Below are 18,347 nucleotides of genomic sequence, written 5' to 3'. Positions count from 1 at the left end.
CGGTGGAGTGTGGTCCCGGAAAGGCCGGGGGGCTGTGCCAGCGTAGCTCTCTTCTTGCACCCTGGTGCCAGGTCCGGAATCAGGGTTTTCGAGACCTGAAGTTACACGATTTGGGAGAGTTTTCAGTGCAGAACGCTTTTCTTTTCTTTCAGGACACCAGAAGGCTAAGTGCTGCCTTGCCCGCTGATTCAGGCTAACAGTAGCTCTGCCAGCTCAACAACTGCACAATTTTTAAAGGTGTGCAAGGTACTCCGCGTAAGAACTGCAGTGTGTAGAGGTACCAATGAGTTTTATGTCATATTCATAGGCTTACATTGGGTGGCGGGGTGAGGAGTTGCTTGACATTTCATTCAATCAGTAAATGTTTATGGAGTGCCAGTAATATGCCACAGCCTACGAAGGTGAATAGCATGTCCTAACATAAATTCCCTGATAGCAGGGCTTCTGGTTCCCAGTGTATAACCTGGCACAGAGTAGGTCTCAGGAAGTTATTGTTGAAGGAAGTAGTGAGGAAGAAAAATGTTCTTTGTTCTTCTAGTCTGGTGAAGAAGACTAATATGGAAATAAACCATTAATACATGTTATCAGTACATTAACCTAATAAGTGCTGTCTGGAAGAACAGATAATAATTAATACAACCTAATAAGTGCTGTCTGGAAGAACAGAGATGTCCTAATTTTGCTGAAACTTCCTTCAGCCAAATTTGGAAGACACCCAGAGTACAGGATGAACAAGAATTTAATGAGAAGGACAGAGATTTTTTTTTTTTTTTTTTTTTTTTTTACCGAAAAGGTTTTATTACATACACAGGGGATGGGGCTCAGTCCTTCTTGGCTGCTGCCTTCCTCATGGCTGCAAGGACGTTGCTCAGCTCCTCTCTCTTCCTCTTGGCTCGGATGTGTGTCCCCACCCTTTTCTTGATGAACTTCAGGGCCCGCTTGTCCTTAGAGACCTTGAGCAGCTCCATGGCACGCCGCTCATAGGGGGCAAAACCGCACACCTCTCGGATCATGTCCCTCACGAACTTGGTGTGTTTGGTGAGGCGCCCGCGGCGGCGGCTGTGCCTCGGCTTGCTGACGTTTTTCGTCACCTTGTGGCCCTTGTTGAGGCCCACCGCCATGGGGTAGCGCAGAGCCACGGCTGCTGCTCCTCAATGGCTGCCGCGGCTGAAGGGAGATTTTTTATTTTTTAGCAGGACTTTATTGGGGAACAGTGTGTACTTCCAGATCTTTTTCCAAGTGAAGTTGTTGTCCTTTCAATCTTAGTTGTGGAGAGCGCAGCTCAGCTCCAGTTACCAGTTATTAGTTGCAGGGGGCGCAGCCCACCATCCCTTGCAGGAGTGGAGAAGTTGAACCGGCAACCTTGTGGTTGAGAGCCCACCGGACAGAGATTTTTAAGTAGAATACTTTGTTTTTTTAATCTCTCTCTCTTTCTTTTTAAAAAGGAATGGTTGTTATGCGGAGATGTTGAGGCATAAATCAGATAAAGGGAATATTATGTATATAACATATATATTTCCCCTTTTTATTCCAAAAGGTTGTAAAATAGTTTACATAAATATAATAACACAAGATAAACTTAACTTTAAAATAAGTGAGGGAGGAGGTAAGGATAAGGAAATGAGGATGTATGAAGAATGTATGAAGAGTTAGGTTATGTAAGTGGTTTGGCTTATAGATGGAAAAGGGAAGAGTAGTGAGGAGAGGTGCCTGACAGACGTGTGTGTGACATGAGAAGGGGTCACTTAACAGATACATGAATGAGTGCATGTTTTTAAAAATGCTGAAAATGGAAGGTCTGTAGTTAACAGTACTATAATAATGTCCGTTTCCTGTTTTGATATTGTACTACAGCTCTATGAGATGTCACATTGGGAGAAGCTTGGTGAAGAATACAGGGGAATCTTAGTATTATTTTTGTAACTTTCTGTGAGTCTATTATTTCAAGATAAAAAATTTTATTAAAAAAAGCTATAGGGAAATATTCAGAAGGGATTAGCACAAAATATTCCAAGTGATTAAAAGCAAGGACCTACAATCAAGATTACCCAGCAAAACTATCGTTTAGAATCAAAGGACAGATAAAGAGCTTCCCAGACAAGAAAAAACTAAAGGAGCTCATAATCACCAAACCAGTATTACAAGAAATGTTAAAGGGACTTCTTTAAGAAGAAGAAGAAGACAAAAAAAAAGAACAAAAACATGAATAATAAAGTAGCAATAACTACATATCTATCAACAATTACTTTCAATGTAAATGGATTAAATGCTCCAATTAAAAGACAAGGTGTGGGTGGCCACTTTGCTCAGTTGGTTACAGCGTGGTGCTCTTAACAAGGTTGCCAGTTTGATCTCCACATGGGCCACTATGAGCTGTGCCCTCCACAACTAGATTGCAACAACTACTTGACTTGGAGCTGATGGGTCCTGAAAAACACACTTAAAATAAATAGAAGTTAAAAAAAAAAAAGACATAAGGTGGCTGAATGGATAAGAAAACAAGACCCTTACATATGCTGCCTACAAGAGACTCACTTCAGATTGAAAGACACACACAAACTGAAAGCAAAAGGATGGAAAAAGATATGTCATGAAAATGGAAATGAAAAAAATCTGGGTAGCAATACTTATAACAGACAAAATAGACTTCAAAATAAAGGCTATAACAAGAGACAAAGAAGGACCCAGTAATCCCACTTCTGGGTATTTACCCAAAGAATCCCAAAACACTACTTCAAAGGAACATCTGCATCTCTAGGTTCATTGCAGCATTGTTTACAATAGCAAGGATATGAAGGCAACCTGGGTGTCTATCAATGGATGAATGAATAAAGAGTTGGTACATAGGTACAGGGGAATATTACTCCGCCATAAAAAAGAGTTAAATCTTGCCATCTGCAATAACAGAGGGTATTGTGCTGAGTGGAATAAGTCAGAGACAGACAAATGCTATGTAATATTACTTATATGTGGAATTTAAAGAACAAAATAAACAAACAAACAAAACAAAACAGACTCATAGATAACAAAGAACATTTTGATGGTTGCCAGGTGGGAGGTGGGTTGGGAAGATGGATGAAAAAGGGGAAGGGATGAAGAAGTACAAATGAGTAATTACAAAATAGTCATGGTGATATAAAGTACAGCATAGGGAATATAGTCAATAATATTGTAATAACTGTGTGGCATCAGATGGGTACTAGATTTATTGGGTGATCATTTTGTAAGTCATAAATAATCACTATGTTGTACACTGAAACTAATATTGTATGTCAACTGTAATTGAAAAATTAAAAATTATTAAAAACTATAGTGCTTATGGAATAAGCAATCCTCAAAAACTTCACCAGAGACACATTTTTTTAAAAGAGATAATAAAAATGGTAACGTAGTGTTACACATGGTAAGTGGTTATAAAATTCATAAGTACTATAATAAATATGATATTTTACTTTGAAAAAAAAATTGGTATAATTTAACTCACAGCCCTGCTTGTTGGTACTGCTAGCTTAAGTATGATACACAATGTTCAATTATAGTATATGCCTTTCAAAGATGCCTTTTTTACTCTGAAATTCTTTTCCCTACCACCCCCACAACCCTTCTTATCACCGCCCCCACACACGTACTTCTGTTCCCTCAGCTTCTAATTTTCTATTAACTCTTTTTGGAACTCACAATATTGGTGCTCATTGACTAATGCCGTTTGGACCTTAGATCATTATTCAAAATGTGTGTTGTATCCCTGTCCCCATGTGGGAAGAGAGCAGTGCCTACAACTGTTGCCTTTATACCCCATGCACACAATTAGTAAGCTGCCAGTTGATGTAAACCAAAAAGCATAGAAATTGGCAAGTCACACTTAATTGAAGCAGTTGTCCTTGTTTGTATAGGTCCTGCTGACTATTTTAACTATCATTTTAATCATCCTAAACTTGCCTCACTTTAACAAAATAGCAATCAGCCCTAGGTCTGTCATTTTGACTGTGCTTTAAAGCTGTTGTGGCATAGTGTGACACAGTGAGTCAGATACAAGTTTTCAAGTGTAACTTTCTTGATAGTTTTGGTTCTTTAGAAAGCTAAATTTCTCAGTTGCCCATTTGGGGAAGGCACGGGATAGGGGTGGAGGGTGTTTCTTTCTAACGATGGGGGCTGCTAGTTTGACTTTCATTGCATTTGTTTTTTTAGATTTGGTTGTAAATATGTTGTAAATATGTAAGTATGAGTGATATGTAAGTTGTAAATATGAAGTATGTGTGAGATTTATAGCTACAAGGGTAATCTGAGTGCACGTACTTACCTCTTCACATGACCTGTGGCCAGAAGAAATGGTTTCAGAGTCTAGGAAACTCAGCCTCAAGTGTTGTCAGTCCCTGAATTTCAGGTCATAATTTGGATTGCCGACATGGGTTAAAGGAAGGAAGTCAAGTTATATGACCTTTGATCTGGCCTTTGGAGTCAGTATTAGGGTGTTCCTTTAAAAATCTCAGGAAAGAGCTCTTTGAAAAATTTGCAGAAATGGGCAGGCTTTCTTGCACTTATAGTGAAAATAAAATAATGTTGGATGTTGATTGTTTCTAATTGCTGTCCCTAGTCATCACTCCCATTTTCAGTAATAACAGTAACATATGAGGTCTGACAATTAAGTTCACGAACTCATCCTAGAAAAAGTGCTACATATCTCATTGCAGAATGTCACTATTTGAAGTACTCCACTTGGGAAGCTATGCACTGTTGCCAGCACCTAGTTGACCCTTTAAAGCAATTTTGGAACTCTTCTTCTGGAATGGCCATCAGAGCTGTCATGGTATTACCCTTGATGTCCTGAATGTTATCAAAATGTCTTCCTTTCAATATTTCCTTTATCTTCCGGTAAGGAAAGAAGTCATTGGGGGTCCAGTCAGGTGAGTAGGGTTTTCCTCCAACGGCAGGTGTTCCAATGCAGTTAGTTGTTTACTAGCTAAAAACTCCCTCACAGACAGTGCCGTGTGAGTTGGTGCATTGTCATGATGCAAGAGCCATGAATTGTTGGCGAAAAGTTCAGGTCGTTTTCGTCTAACTTTTTTTTTTTTTTTAATTAATTGGGGTGACAATTGTTAGTAAATTTACATAGATTTCAGGTGTACAATTCTGTATTACATCGTCTATAAATCCCATTGTGTGTTCACCACCCAGAGTCAGTTTTCCTTCCATCACCATATATTTGATCCCCTTTACCCTCATCACCCACCCCCCACCCCCTTACCCTCTGGTAACCACTAAATTATTGTCTGTGTCTATGAGTTTTAATTTCTCATTTGTTTGTCTTGTTCCTTTTGGTTTATATACCACATATCAGTGAAATCATAGGGTTCTCTGCTTTTTCTGTCTGACTTATTTCACTTAGCATTATACTCTCAAGATTCATCCATGTTGTCACAAATGCTCCTATATCATCTTTCCTTAATGCCGAATAGTATTCCATTGTGTATATATACCACAACTTCTTTATCCATTTAACTATTGAAGGACATTTTGGTTGTTTCCATGTCTTGGCCACCGTAAACAAAGCTGCAATGAACATTGGAGTACACGTGTCTCTATAGAGGAATGCTTTCAGATTTTTTGGGTAGATACCCAGGAGAGCGATTGCTGGGTCATATGGTAATTCTATTCGTAATTTCTTGAGGAACCTCCACACTGCCTTCCATAGCGGCTGCACCAGTCTGCATTCCCACCAACAGTGTATGAGAGTTCCTTTTTCTCCACAGCCTCTCCAACACTTGTTACTATTTGTTTTGTTGATGAAAGCCATTCTGACTGGGGTGAGGTGATATCTCATTGTGGTTTTCATTTGCATTTCTCTGATGATTAGCGATGTTGAGCATTTTTTCATATGTCTATTTGCAATATGTATATCCTCTTTGGAGAAATGTCTCTTCAGGTCCTCTGTCCATTTTTCAATTGGGTTGTTTGTTTCTTTGTTGTTGAGTTTCATGAGTTCCTTGTATATTTTGGATATTAGCCCCTTATCAGAGGCACTGTTTGCAAAAATCTTCTCCCATTCAGTTGGTTGCCTCATTATTTTGTCAATAGTTTCTTTTGCTGTGCAGAAGCTTTTCAGTTTCATATAATCCCATTCGTTTATTTTAGTTTTTACTTCCATTGCCTTTGGGGTCAAATTCATAAAATGCTCTTTGAACCCAAGGTTCATAAGTTTAGTACCTATGTTTTCTTCAATGCAGTTTATTGTGTCAGGTCTTATGCTTAAGTCTTTGATCCATTTTGAATTAATTTTGGTACATGGTGACAGATAGCAGTCCAGTTGCATTCTTTTGCACGTAGCTATCCAATTCTGCCAGCACCATTTATTGAAGAGGCTGTCTTTTCTCCATGGTTTGTTTTTAGCTTCTTTGTCAAAAATTATCTGTCCATATTTCTGTGGTTTTATTTCTGGGTTCTCAATTCTATTCCATTGGTCTATGTGTCTGTTTTTCCGCCAATACCAAGCTGTTTTGATTATTGTAGCCCTGTAGTACAAGCAAAAATCAGGGAGTGTGATACCTCCAGTATTGTTCTTTTTTTTTAATATTGCTTTGGCTATTCGGGGTCTTTTGTGGTTCCAAACAAATCTGATGATTTTTTGTTCTATTTCTTTAAAAAATGCCATTGGGATTTTAATGGGGATTGCATTAAATCTGTATATGGCTTTGGGTAATATGGCCATTTTAACTATGTTGATTCTTCCAATCCATGAGCACGGAATGTCTTTCCATTTCTTTGTGTCTTCTTCAATTTCTTTCAAAAATGTCTTATAGTTTTCAGCATACAAATCCTTCACATCCTTGGTTAAGTTTATTCCTAGGTGTTTTATTCTTTTTGCTGCACTTGCAAAAGGAATTGTTTTTTCTATCTCTTTTTCTGAGATTTCATTGGACTTTTCATTAAATTTCAATGGACTTTTGTACGTTGATTTTGTAGCCAGCAACTTTACTGTATTCATTGATTGTTTCTAATAGCTTTTTGGTGGAGTCTTTAGGGTTTTCTATATATAGCATCATGTCATCTGCAAAGAGTGACAATTTAACTTCTTCATTCCCAATTTGGATGCCTTTTATTTCTTTCTCTTGCCTGATAGCTCTGACGAGGACTTCCAACACTATGTTGAAAAGCAGAGGTGATAGGGGACAACCTTGTCGTGTTCCTGAACGTAGAGCAAAGGGCTTCAGCTTTTCACCATTAATTATGAGATTAGCTGAGGGCTTGTCGTATATGGCCTTTATTATGTTGAGGTATTTTCCTTCTATACCAATTTTAGTAAGTGTTTTAATCATAAATGGATGTTGTATCTTATCAAATGCTTTTTCTGCATCAATTGATAGAATCATATGATTTTTGTCCTTTATTTTGTTTATGTGATGTATCACATTGATGGATTTGCGAATGTTGAAACATCCTTGTGCCCCGGGGATGAACCCCACTTGGTCGTGATGAATAATCTTTTTAATGCATTGTTGTATTCGATTTGCTAGAATTTTGTTTAGGATTTTAGCATCTGTATTCATCAGAGATATAGGTCTGTAGTTTTCTTTTTTTGTGTTGTCCTTACCAGGTTTTGGTATCAGGGTAATGTTGGCCTCATAAAATGAGTTAGGGAGTACTGACTCTTCTTCAATTTTTTGGAAGATTTTGAGCAGGATTGGTATTAGATCCTTTTTGAAGGTTTGGTAGAATTCACTGGTGAAGCCATCTGGTCCAGGACGTTTGATTTTGGGAAGGTTTTTGATGACTGATTCAATTTCGTTACTGGTGATCGGCCTGTTAAGATTTTCCAGTTCTTTATGATTCAGCCTTGGAAGGCTATATGTTTCTAAGAGCTTGTCCATTTCTTCTAAGTTATTAAATTTGGTGGCCTATAGTCTTTCATAGTATTCTTGGATAATCCTTTGTATTTCTGTGGTGTCCGTGATAACTTCCCCTTTTTCATTTCTGATTTTGTGAATTAGTGTCTTCTCTCTTTTTATCTTAGTGAGTATAGCCAATGGTTTCTCAATTTTGTTAATCTTTTCAAAGAACTAGCTTTTTGTCACATTAATTTTTTCTATTGTCTTTTTGTTCTCTATTTCATTTAGTTCTGCTCTGATTTTTGTTATTTCCTTTCTTCTGCTGACCTTGGGTTTCGCTTGTTCTTCTTTTTCTAGTTTTTTAAGGTTTAACATGAGGTTATTTATTTGGGATTTTTCTTGTTTCTTGAGATAGGCCTGTAATGATATAAATTTCCCTCTTAAAACTACTTTCGCGGCATCCCAAAAATTTTGGTAGGATGTATTTTCATTGTCATTTGTTTCTATGTATCTTTTGAGCTCTCCTCTAGTTTGTTCTTTGACCCAGTCGTTCTTTAAAAGTATGTTGTTTAATCTCCATGTAATTGTGTTTTTTTCTGCTTTCTTTTTGCAGTTGATATCCAATTTCAAAGCTCTGTGATCAGAGAAGATGCTTGGTATGATTTCAATCTTCTTAAATTTGCTGAGGCTGATTTTGTGTTTCAATATATGGTCTATCCTTGAGAATGTTCCATGTACACTCGAAAAGAATGTATAGTCTGATGTTTTAGGATGAAGTGCTCTATATATGTCAATTATGTCCATTTCATCTAATGTGTCATTTAGGGCTGCGATTTCATTATTTATCTTCTGTTTGGTTGATCTCTCCATAGCTGTCAATGATGTATTTAAGTCCCCTAGTATAATTGTGTTTTGGTCAATTTCTCCCTTTAGTTCTGTTAGTAGTTGCTTGGTATATTTCGGTGCTCCCTGATTGGGGGCATAAATATTGATGACTGTTATGTCTTCTTGTTGTATAGTCCCCTTTACCATTATGAAATGTCCATCTTTGTCTCTTGTTATCTTTTTCACCCTGAAGTCTGCTTCATCGGAAATCATTATGGCTACACCTGATTTTCTCTGGGTACCATTTGCTTGGAGTGTCAATCTCCACCCTTTCACTTTGAGTCTATGCTTGTCCTTGTAGCTGAGATGTGTCTCTTGTAGACAGCATATGGTTGGGTTTAGTTTTTTGATCCAATCTGCTACTCTGTGTCTCTTTATTGGTGAGTTCAGTCCATTTACATTTAGGGAGATTATTGATATGTGAGGATTTCCTGTCATTCTGTCTTTAGTTTTCTGGTAAGGCTGTGTCTCCATTGTTTCTTTGCCTTTTTGTTGTTGTCTATTATTTCTGTGTGGTGGTATTCTATGATGTTTCCCTCTGTTTCTTCTTTTATTACAGTATATATTTCAGATTTGGATGTTTTTTGAGGGGTTACCCTTGAGTTTATGTAAAAGAAAGTTTGATAGAGTATTCCAGTTTTCAGTACGCTTACTTTCTCTATTCCCATATTCCAGATCAGGCCTTTACTCTCCCCCTTTTTATGTTTCGGTTGCCACAAGTTGTCCCTGTTGATGGTGGTCTAATAGCCTCCTTTAGTATTTCTTGTAGTGCAGGTTGTGTATTAGAAAATTTCCTCAGCTTCTGGATGTCTGGAAAGGTCTTTATTCCTCCTTCATATCTAAAGGAGATCTTTGCTGGATATATTATTCTTGGCTCATAATTTCTCTCTTTCAATAGTTTGAATATTTGGTTCCATTCCCTCCTAGATTGTAGAGTTTCTGCTGAAAAAATCTGATGATAATCTAATGAGCTTTCCTTTGTAAGTTACCGTCTTCTTTTCCCTGGCTGCCTTGAGGATTCTTTCTTTGTCATTGATTTTAGACAGCTTCAATACAATGTGCCTTGGTGAAGGCCTGTTGGGATTGAGGTAATTAGGTGTTCTATTTGCTTCTTGGATTCGAGGATCCAGTTCTGTCCACAAGTTTGGGAAGTTCTCATCGACGATTTGTTTGAATATATTCTCTGTTCCCTCCCCTCTTTCTTCTCCTTCTGGTATGCCCATTATTCTTATATTGCTCTTTCTGATGGAGTCAGAAAGTTCTTGTCGAGTTCTTTCATTTCATTAAAGTCTCAAGTCTCTTTCTTCTTCCATCTGTGTAAATTCCAGGTTCCTATCTTCGATGTCACTGATTCTTTCCTCCATCTGGTCAACTCTACTACCTAAGCTGGATATTTTATTGTTAATTTCTTCTATTGAGTTCTTAATCTCCAGAAATTCTATTTGGTTCTTTTTCAAAATTTCAATCTCTTTTGTAAAATGATCATGGTGTTCTTTGATTGTGTTTCTGAGTTCATTAAACTGCCTTTCTGTGTTTTCTTGCATCTCGTTCAGTTTTTTCAGAATTGCGATCTTGCATTCTCTGTCATTTAAGTCACAAATGTCCATATCTCTAAGTTCCTTTTCCGGAGACTTTCACGTTCTTTCTGAGCTATCTTGTTGCCTTGGTTATTCATGGCAATCACTGATTTACTATTTCTTCCTAGACATCTACAGGAGTGTCTTCTGCAACAGGTTGATAGGTATGCGAAGAGCTTTTGAAGTTCCAAAGCTCTTTCTGCACCAGATTCAGAGCCCGTTTGTTTCAGCAGTTCTGTTTACTTCTGCAGGGATCCGCCCAGATAGGTGAGGCCAGGGGCGGGGTGAGTTGTGAGAGGTGGCCCAGAGCAATGGCTGCGACCACCACCACCGCCAGTCCTGCTTCCACAGCTCCCTCCCCTTGCCGGAACTAGTTGAGCTGCGAATCTGTGTCTGCGGTCCACAGTTCTCAGAGCAGCAAATATTCTGTCCTTTGATCTGACACTGCTACTTTATCGCTTCTAGCACCGGCCAGGTGAGGGCAGGGCGAGCTCTGGGAGGGTAGGGTGGGGGCGGCTAGTCTCAGTGCCTAAGGCTTCCGTTCTCCACTGGGCAGTGAGGGCTTAAACCACCGATTTCAGACCTCTTCCCTCAGTCTTTGCTGCCGGGAGCGTTGGGTTCTGCCGTGCTATATGCTGCCCCCTCAGCCCTGTGGGCCGTAAGCGGAGCCCTAGCAGTCCGAGTTCTTCCCTCTCCCGCAGCTGCGGAATATCCGGGAGCAGCGGGCTCCGAGCACTGAGCTAGGTCTTTGTCCTGCGCCCGCGCGGCTCCCGTCTCCGCACTTCTCCTCTCCCTCCTCCCCTGCTCGCTCGATTCACCCACCTGGAGGTGAATTCAGTAGTGGCCTCTTCGTCTTGCCTGTCTGCTGTGCAGGGAGTCCTTTGTGGAGTTATTGTTGTCCGATTCGTTGTAAATTCCAGGGGAGCGCTACAGAGGCTCACCTCACGCCGCCATTTTTTTCACAGTCCTCGTCTAACTTTTTCACACAGCCTTTTCAGCACATCCAAATAGTAAACTTGGTTAATGGTTTGTCCAGTTGGTACAAATTCATAATGAATAATCCCTCTGATATCATAAAACTTAGCAACATTGTTTTGATTCTTGGTTTGGACTGACAGAACTTTTTGTTGTTCTGAAGTTGGCTGACTTCCATTGTACACTTTGACACTTTGTTTCAGGGTCGTATTGGTACACCCATGTTTCATCACTAGTGATAATGGCCCAAAACATCATCTTGCCTCTCCAAAAGGTCTTGGCAAACTTCGACTCTCCTTTGCTTTTGTTCATCAGTGAGCTCCTTCGGGATCATTTTTGCACACACCTGTTTCATGCCAAAATTTTCAGTTAAGATTAATTTAATCTTAATTAATTTTCAGTTAAGATTTTTCTACCTGTTTCTCTATCGATGTTTACTTGGTCTACTATGCTTCTCACAGTTAGCCAACAATTTTGATGCACAATCGACGAATTTTTGCAATGTTTTTGCAAAAATTCTGCTTGTTACTGGCTCCCCTGACCTCTCTTCACCAGTGACACGTTGTCTCCCCTCAGAAAAAGATTTAATCCATTTGTATACTGCCATTTTTCTTTATGGCATTACCCCCATAAACTTGGACAAATATGTCCCTGATTTCACTTCCAATTCTTGCAATTCTTCCAATTCCAAGTTTAACAAGAAATTTAATGTTTGTTTGTTGCTCTAATTCAAGCTCAGACATTCTCCCAACAGCACACAAAAATAGGCAACAACAATAATGAATGCCACTCAGCAAGACACTGACACACAGCAACATGAACACAGCTGTGAGACACTGATATACCAAGGTCGTGAAACTATACTGAGCTGTTGGGACAGTGCTGCCAATGTAAGGACACAGTGGCAAGTTCTCGAACTTAATTGTCACACCTCATATATGAATATATGAGGTGTGATTAAGAAATATGGTGAATGTTTAAATTTTTAAAAACGTATTACAGTTTCCGGATCAAAACGGCGGCATGAGGTGAACCTCTGTAGTGCTCCCCTGGAATTTACAACTAATCGAACAACAATAACTCCACAAAGGACTCCCTGCACAGCAGACAGGCAAGACGAAGAAGTCCACTACTGAATTCACCTCCAGGTGGGCGAATCGCGCGAGCGGGGGGAGGAGGGAAGGGAGAAGTGCGGAGATGGACCCACGCGGGCCCGGGACACAGACCTAGCTCAGTGCTCCGAGCTCGCTGCATCCCGGAACTACCTACCGCAGCTGTGAGAGAGGGAAGGACTCGGACTGCCAGGGCTCCACTTATGGCCCACAGGGCTGAGGGGGCAGCATATAACACGACTGAACCCAACGCTCACGGCATAGACCTCGGAGCAAAGACTGAGGGAAGAAAGCTGAAAACTGTGGTTTAAGCCCTCACTGCCGAGAGGAGAATGAAAGCCTTAAGCACTGAGACTAGCTGCCCCTCCCTACCCTCCCAGAGCTCGCCCAGCCCCACCTGCCCGATGCTAGAAGCAATAAAATAGCAGTGTCAGATCAAAAGGACAGGATTTTTGCTGTTCTGAGAACTGTGGACCGAAGAAACAGATTCACAGCACAACTAGTTCCGGCAAAGGGGAGGGAGCTGTGGAAGCAGGACCGGCTGTGGTGGTGGTCGCCGCCATTGCTCTGGGCCACCTCTCACAACTCACCCCGCCCCTGGCCCCACCTATCTGGGCGGATCCCTGCAGAAGTAAACAGAACTGCTGAAACATACAGGCTCTGAATCTGGTACAGAAAGAGCTTTGAACTCCAAAAGCTCTTCGCATACCTATCAACCTGTTGCAGAAGACACTCCTGTAGATGTCTAGGAAGAGAAATAGTAAATCAGTGATTGCCATGAATAACCAAGGCAACAAGATAGCTCAGAAAGAAAGTGCAAAGTCTCCAGAAAAGGAACTTAGAGATATGGACATTTGTGATTTAAATGACAGAGAATTCAAGATCGCAATTCTGAAAAAACTGAACGAGATGCAAGAAAACACAAAAAGGCAGTTTAATGAACTCAGAAACACAATCAAAGAACACCATGAGCATTTTACAAAAGAGATTGAAATCTTGAAAAAGAACCAAATAGAATTTCTGGAGATTAAGAACTCAATAGAAGAAATTAACATAAAATATCCAGCTTAGGTAGTAGAGTTGACCAGATGGAGGAAAGAATCAGTGACATCGAAGATAGGAACCTGGAATTTACACAGAGGGAAGAAGAAAGAGACTTGACACTTAAAAGAAATGAAAGAACTCTACAAGAACTATCTGACTCCATCAGAAAGAGCAATATAAGAAAAATGGGCATACCAGAAGGAGAAGAAAGAGGGGAGGGAACAGAGAATATATTCAAACAAATCGTCGATGAGAACTTCCCAAACTTGTGGACAGAACTGGATCCTCGAATCCAAGAAGCAAATAGAACACCTAATTACCTCAATCCCAACAGGCCTTCACCAAGGCACATTGTATTGAAGCTGTCTAAAATCAATGACAAAGAAAGAATCCTCAAGGCAGCCAGGGAAAAGAAGACGGTAACTTACAAAGAAAAGCCCATTAGATTATCATCAGATTTTTCAGCAGAAACTCTACAAGCTAGGAGGGAATGGAACCAAATATTCAAACTATTGAAAGAGAGAAATCACGAGCCAAGAATAATATATCCAGCAAAGATCTCTTTTAGATATGAAGGAGGAATAAAGACCTTTCCAGACATACAGAAGCTGAGGGAATTTTCTAATACACAACCTGCACTACAAGAAATACTAAAGGAGGCTATTAGACCACCATGAACAGGGACAACTTGTGGCAACCGAAACATAAAAAGGGGGAGCGTAACGGCCTGAACTGGAATATGGGAACAGAGAAAGTAAGCGTATTGAAGAAACTGGAATACTCTAAATATCAAACTTTCTTTTACATAAACTCAAGGGTAACCACTCAAAAAACATCCAAATCTGAAATATATACTGTAATAAAAGAAGAAACAGAGGGAAACATCATAGAATACCACCACACAGAAATAACAGACAACAACAAAAAGGCAAAGAAACAATGGAGACACAGCCTTACCAGAAAAGTAAAGACAGAATGACAGGAAATCCTCACATATCAATAATCACCCTAAATGTAAATGGACTGAACTCACCAATAAAGAGACACAGAGTAGCAGATTGGATCAAAAAACTAAATCCAACCATATGCTGCCTACAAGAGACACATCTCAGCTACAAGGACAAGCATAGGCTCAAAGTGAAAGGGTGGAAATTGACACTCCAAGCAAATGGTACCCAGAGAAAATCAGGTGTAGCCATAATGATTTCCGATGAAACAGACTTCAGGGTGAAAAAGATAACAAGAGACAAAGATGGACATTTCATAATGGTAAAGGGGACTATACAACAAGAAGACATAACAGTCATCAATATTTATGCCCCCAATCAGGGAGCACCGAAATATACCAAGCAACTACTAACAGAACTAAAGGGAGAAATTGACCAAAACACAATTATACTAGGGGACTTAAATACATCATTGACAGCTATGGATAGATCATCCAAACAGAAGATAAATAATGAAATCGCAGCCCTAAATGACACATTAGATGAAATGGACATCATTGACATATATAGAGCACTTCATCCTAAAACATCAGACTATACATTCTTTTCGAGTGTACATGGAACATTCTCAAGGATAGACCATATATTGGGACACAAAATCAGCCTCAGCAAATTTAAGAAGATTGAAATCATACCAAGCATATTCTCTGATCACAAAGCTTTGAAATTGGATATCAACTGCAAAAAGAAAGCAGGAAAAAACACAAATACTTGGAGATTAAACAACATACTTTTAAAGAATGACTGGGTCAAAGAAGAAATTAGAGGAGAGCTCAAAAGATACATAGAAACAAATGACAATGAAAATACATCCTACCAAAATTTTTGGGATGCCGCGAAAGCAGTTTTAAGAGGGAAATTTATATCATTACAGGCCTATCTCAAGAAACAAGAAAAATCCCAAATAAATAACCTCATGTTACACCTTAAAAAACTAGAAAAAGAAGAACAAGCGAAACCCAAGGTCAGCAGAAGAAAGGAAATAACAAAAATCAGAGCAGAACTAAATGAAATAGAGAACAAAAAGACAATAGAAAAAATTAATGTGACAAAAAGCTGGTTCTTTGAAAAGATTAGCAAAATCGACAAACCCTTGGCTAGACTCACTAAGATAAAAAGAGAGAAGACACTAATTAACAAAATCAGAAATGAAAAAGGGGAAGTTATCACGGACACCACAGAAATACAAAGGATTGTCCAAGAATACTATGAAGGACTATATGCCACCAAATTTAATAACTTAGAAGAAATGGACAAGTTCTTAAAAACATATAGTCTTCCAAGGCTGAATCATGAAGAACTGGAAAATCTTAACAGGCCGATCACCAGTAACGAAATTGAATCAGTCATCAAAAACCTTCCCAAAATCAAAAGTCCTGGACCAGATGGCTTCACCAGTGAATTTTACCAAACCTTCAAAGAGGATCTAATACCAATCCTGCTCAAAATCTTCCAAAAAATTGAAGAAGAGTCAGTACTCCCTAACTCATTTTATGAGGCCAACATTACCCTGATACCAAAACCTGGTAAGGACAACACAAAAAAAGAAAACTACAGACCTATATCTCTGATGAATACAGATGCTAAAATCCTAAACAAAATTCTAGCAAATCGAATACAACAATGCATTAAAAAGATTATTCATCACGACCAAGTGGGGTTCATCCCCAGGGCACAAGGATGGTTCAACATTCGCAAATCCATCAATGTGATACATCACATAAACAAAATAAAGGACAAAAATCATATGATTCTATCGATTGATGCAGAAAAAGCATTTGATAAGATACAACATCCATTTATGATTAAAACACTTAGTAAAATTGGTATAGAAGGAAAATACCTTAACATAATAAAGGCCATATACGACAAGCCCTCAGCTAATCTCATAATTAATGGTGAAAAGCTGAAGCCCTTTGCTCTACGTTCAGGAACACGACAAGGTTGTCCCCTATCACCTCTGCTTTTCAACATAGTGTTGGAAGTCCTCGCCAGAGCTATCAGGCAAGAGAAAGAAATAAAAGGCATCCAAATTGGGAATGAAGAAGTTAAATTGTCACTCTTTGCAGATGACATGATGCTATATATAGAAAACCCTAAAGACTCCACCAAAAAGCTATTAGAAACAATCAATGAATACAGTAAAGTTGCTGGCTACAAAATCAACGTACAAAAGTCCATTGCTTTCTTATATACCAACAATGAAATCTCAGAAAAAGAGATAGAAAAAACAATTCCTTTTGCAATTGCAGCAAAAAGAATAAAATACCTAGGAATAAACTTAACCAAGGATGTGAAGGATTTGTATGCTGAAAACTATAAGACATTTTTGAAAGAAATTGAAGAAGACACAAAGAAATGGAAAGACATTCCGTGCTCATGGATTGGAAGAATCAACATAGTTAAAATGGCCATATTACCCAAAGCCATATACAGATTTAATGCAATCCCCATTAAAATCCCAATGGCATTTTTTAAAGAAATAGAACAAAAAATCATCAGATTTGTTTGGAACCACAAAAGACCCCGAATAACCAAAGCAATATTAAAAAAAAAGAACAATACTGGAGGTATCACACTCCCTGATTTTTCCTTGTACTACAGGGCTACAATAATCAAAACAGCTTGGTATTGGCGGAAAAACAGACACATAGACCAATGGAATAGAATTGAGAACCCAGAAATAAAACCACATAAATATGGACAGATAATTTTTGACAAAGAAGCTAAAAACATACCATGGAGAAAAGACAGCCTCTTCAATAAATGGTGCTGGCAGAATTGGATAGCTACGTGCAAAAGAATGAAACTGGACTGCTATCTGTCACCATGTACCAAAATTAATTCAAAATGGATCAAAGACTTAAGCATAAGACCTGACACAATCAACTGCATTGAAGAAAACATAGGTACTAAACTTATGGACCTTGGGTTCAAAGAGCATTTTATGAATTTGACTCCAAAGGCAATGGAAGTAAAAACTAAAATAAACAAATGGGATTATATGAAACTGAAAATCTTCTGCACAGCAAAAGAAACTATTGACAAAATAATGAGGCAACCAACTGAATGGGAGAAGATTTTCGCAAACAGTGCCTCTGATAAGGGGCTAATATCCAAAATATACAAGGAACTCATGAAACTCAACAACCAAAAAACAAACAACCCAATTGAAAAATGGACAGAGGACCTGAAGATACATTTCTCCAAAGAGGATATACAAATGGCAAATAGACATATGAAAAAATGCTCAACATCGCTAATCATCAGAGAAATGCAAATGAAAACCACAATGAGATATCACCTCACCCCAGTCAGAATGGCTTTCATCAACAAAACAAATAGTAACAAGTGTTGGAGAGGCTGTGGAGAAAAAGGAACTCTCATACACTGTTGGTGGGAATGCAGACTGGTGCAGCCGCTATGGAAGGCAGTGTGGAGGTTCCTCAAGAAATTACGAATAGAATTACCATATGACCCAGCAATCGCTCTCCTGGGTATCTACCCCAAAAATATAAAAGCATTTCTCTATAGAGACACGTGTACTCCAATGTCCATTGCAGCTTTGTTTACGGTGGCCAAGACATGGAAACAACCAAAATGTCCTTCGATAGATGAATGGATAAAGAAGTTGTGGTACATATACACAATGGAATACTATTCGGCGTTAAGGATAGGTGATATAGGAGCATTTGTGACAACATGGATGGATCTCGAGAGAATAGTGCTAAGTGAAATAAGTCAGACAGAAAAAGCAGAGAACCCTATGATTTCACTGATATGTGGTATATAAACCAAAAAGAACAAGACAAACAAATGAGAAACAAAAACTCATAGACACAGACAATAATTTAGTGGTTACCAGAGGGTAAGGGGGTGGGGGGTGGGTGATGAGGGTAAAGGGGATCAAATATATGGTGATGG

At 38.9% G+C, this 18,347-nt stretch overlaps 1 protein-coding gene across 1 annotated transcript; it reads right to left on the bottom strand.

Annotated features, from left to right (window-relative positions):
• Positions 1-814: 814 nt before the first annotated feature.
• Positions 815-1,130, bottom strand: LOC308506531 (large ribosomal subunit protein eL36-like). The gene has a single exon (XM_081070235.1). The coding sequence runs from the start codon at positions 1,119-1,121 to the stop codon at positions 822-824; it is 300 nt and encodes a 99-aa protein (XP_080926361.1). The 5' UTR covers positions 1,122-1,130; the 3' UTR covers positions 815-821.
• Between the last annotated feature and the right edge of the window lie 17,217 nt (positions 1,131-18,347).

The sequence above is a fragment of the Rhinolophus hipposideros genome (genome assembly GCF_964194185.1).
Source record: "Rhinolophus hipposideros genome assembly, chromosome: 13".
Lineage (NCBI taxonomy): Eukaryota > Metazoa > Chordata > Mammalia > Chiroptera > Rhinolophidae > Rhinolophus > Rhinolophus hipposideros.
The sequence above is the reverse complement of the archived record's forward strand: the minus strand, read 5'-3'. Positions and strand labels throughout refer to the sequence as shown.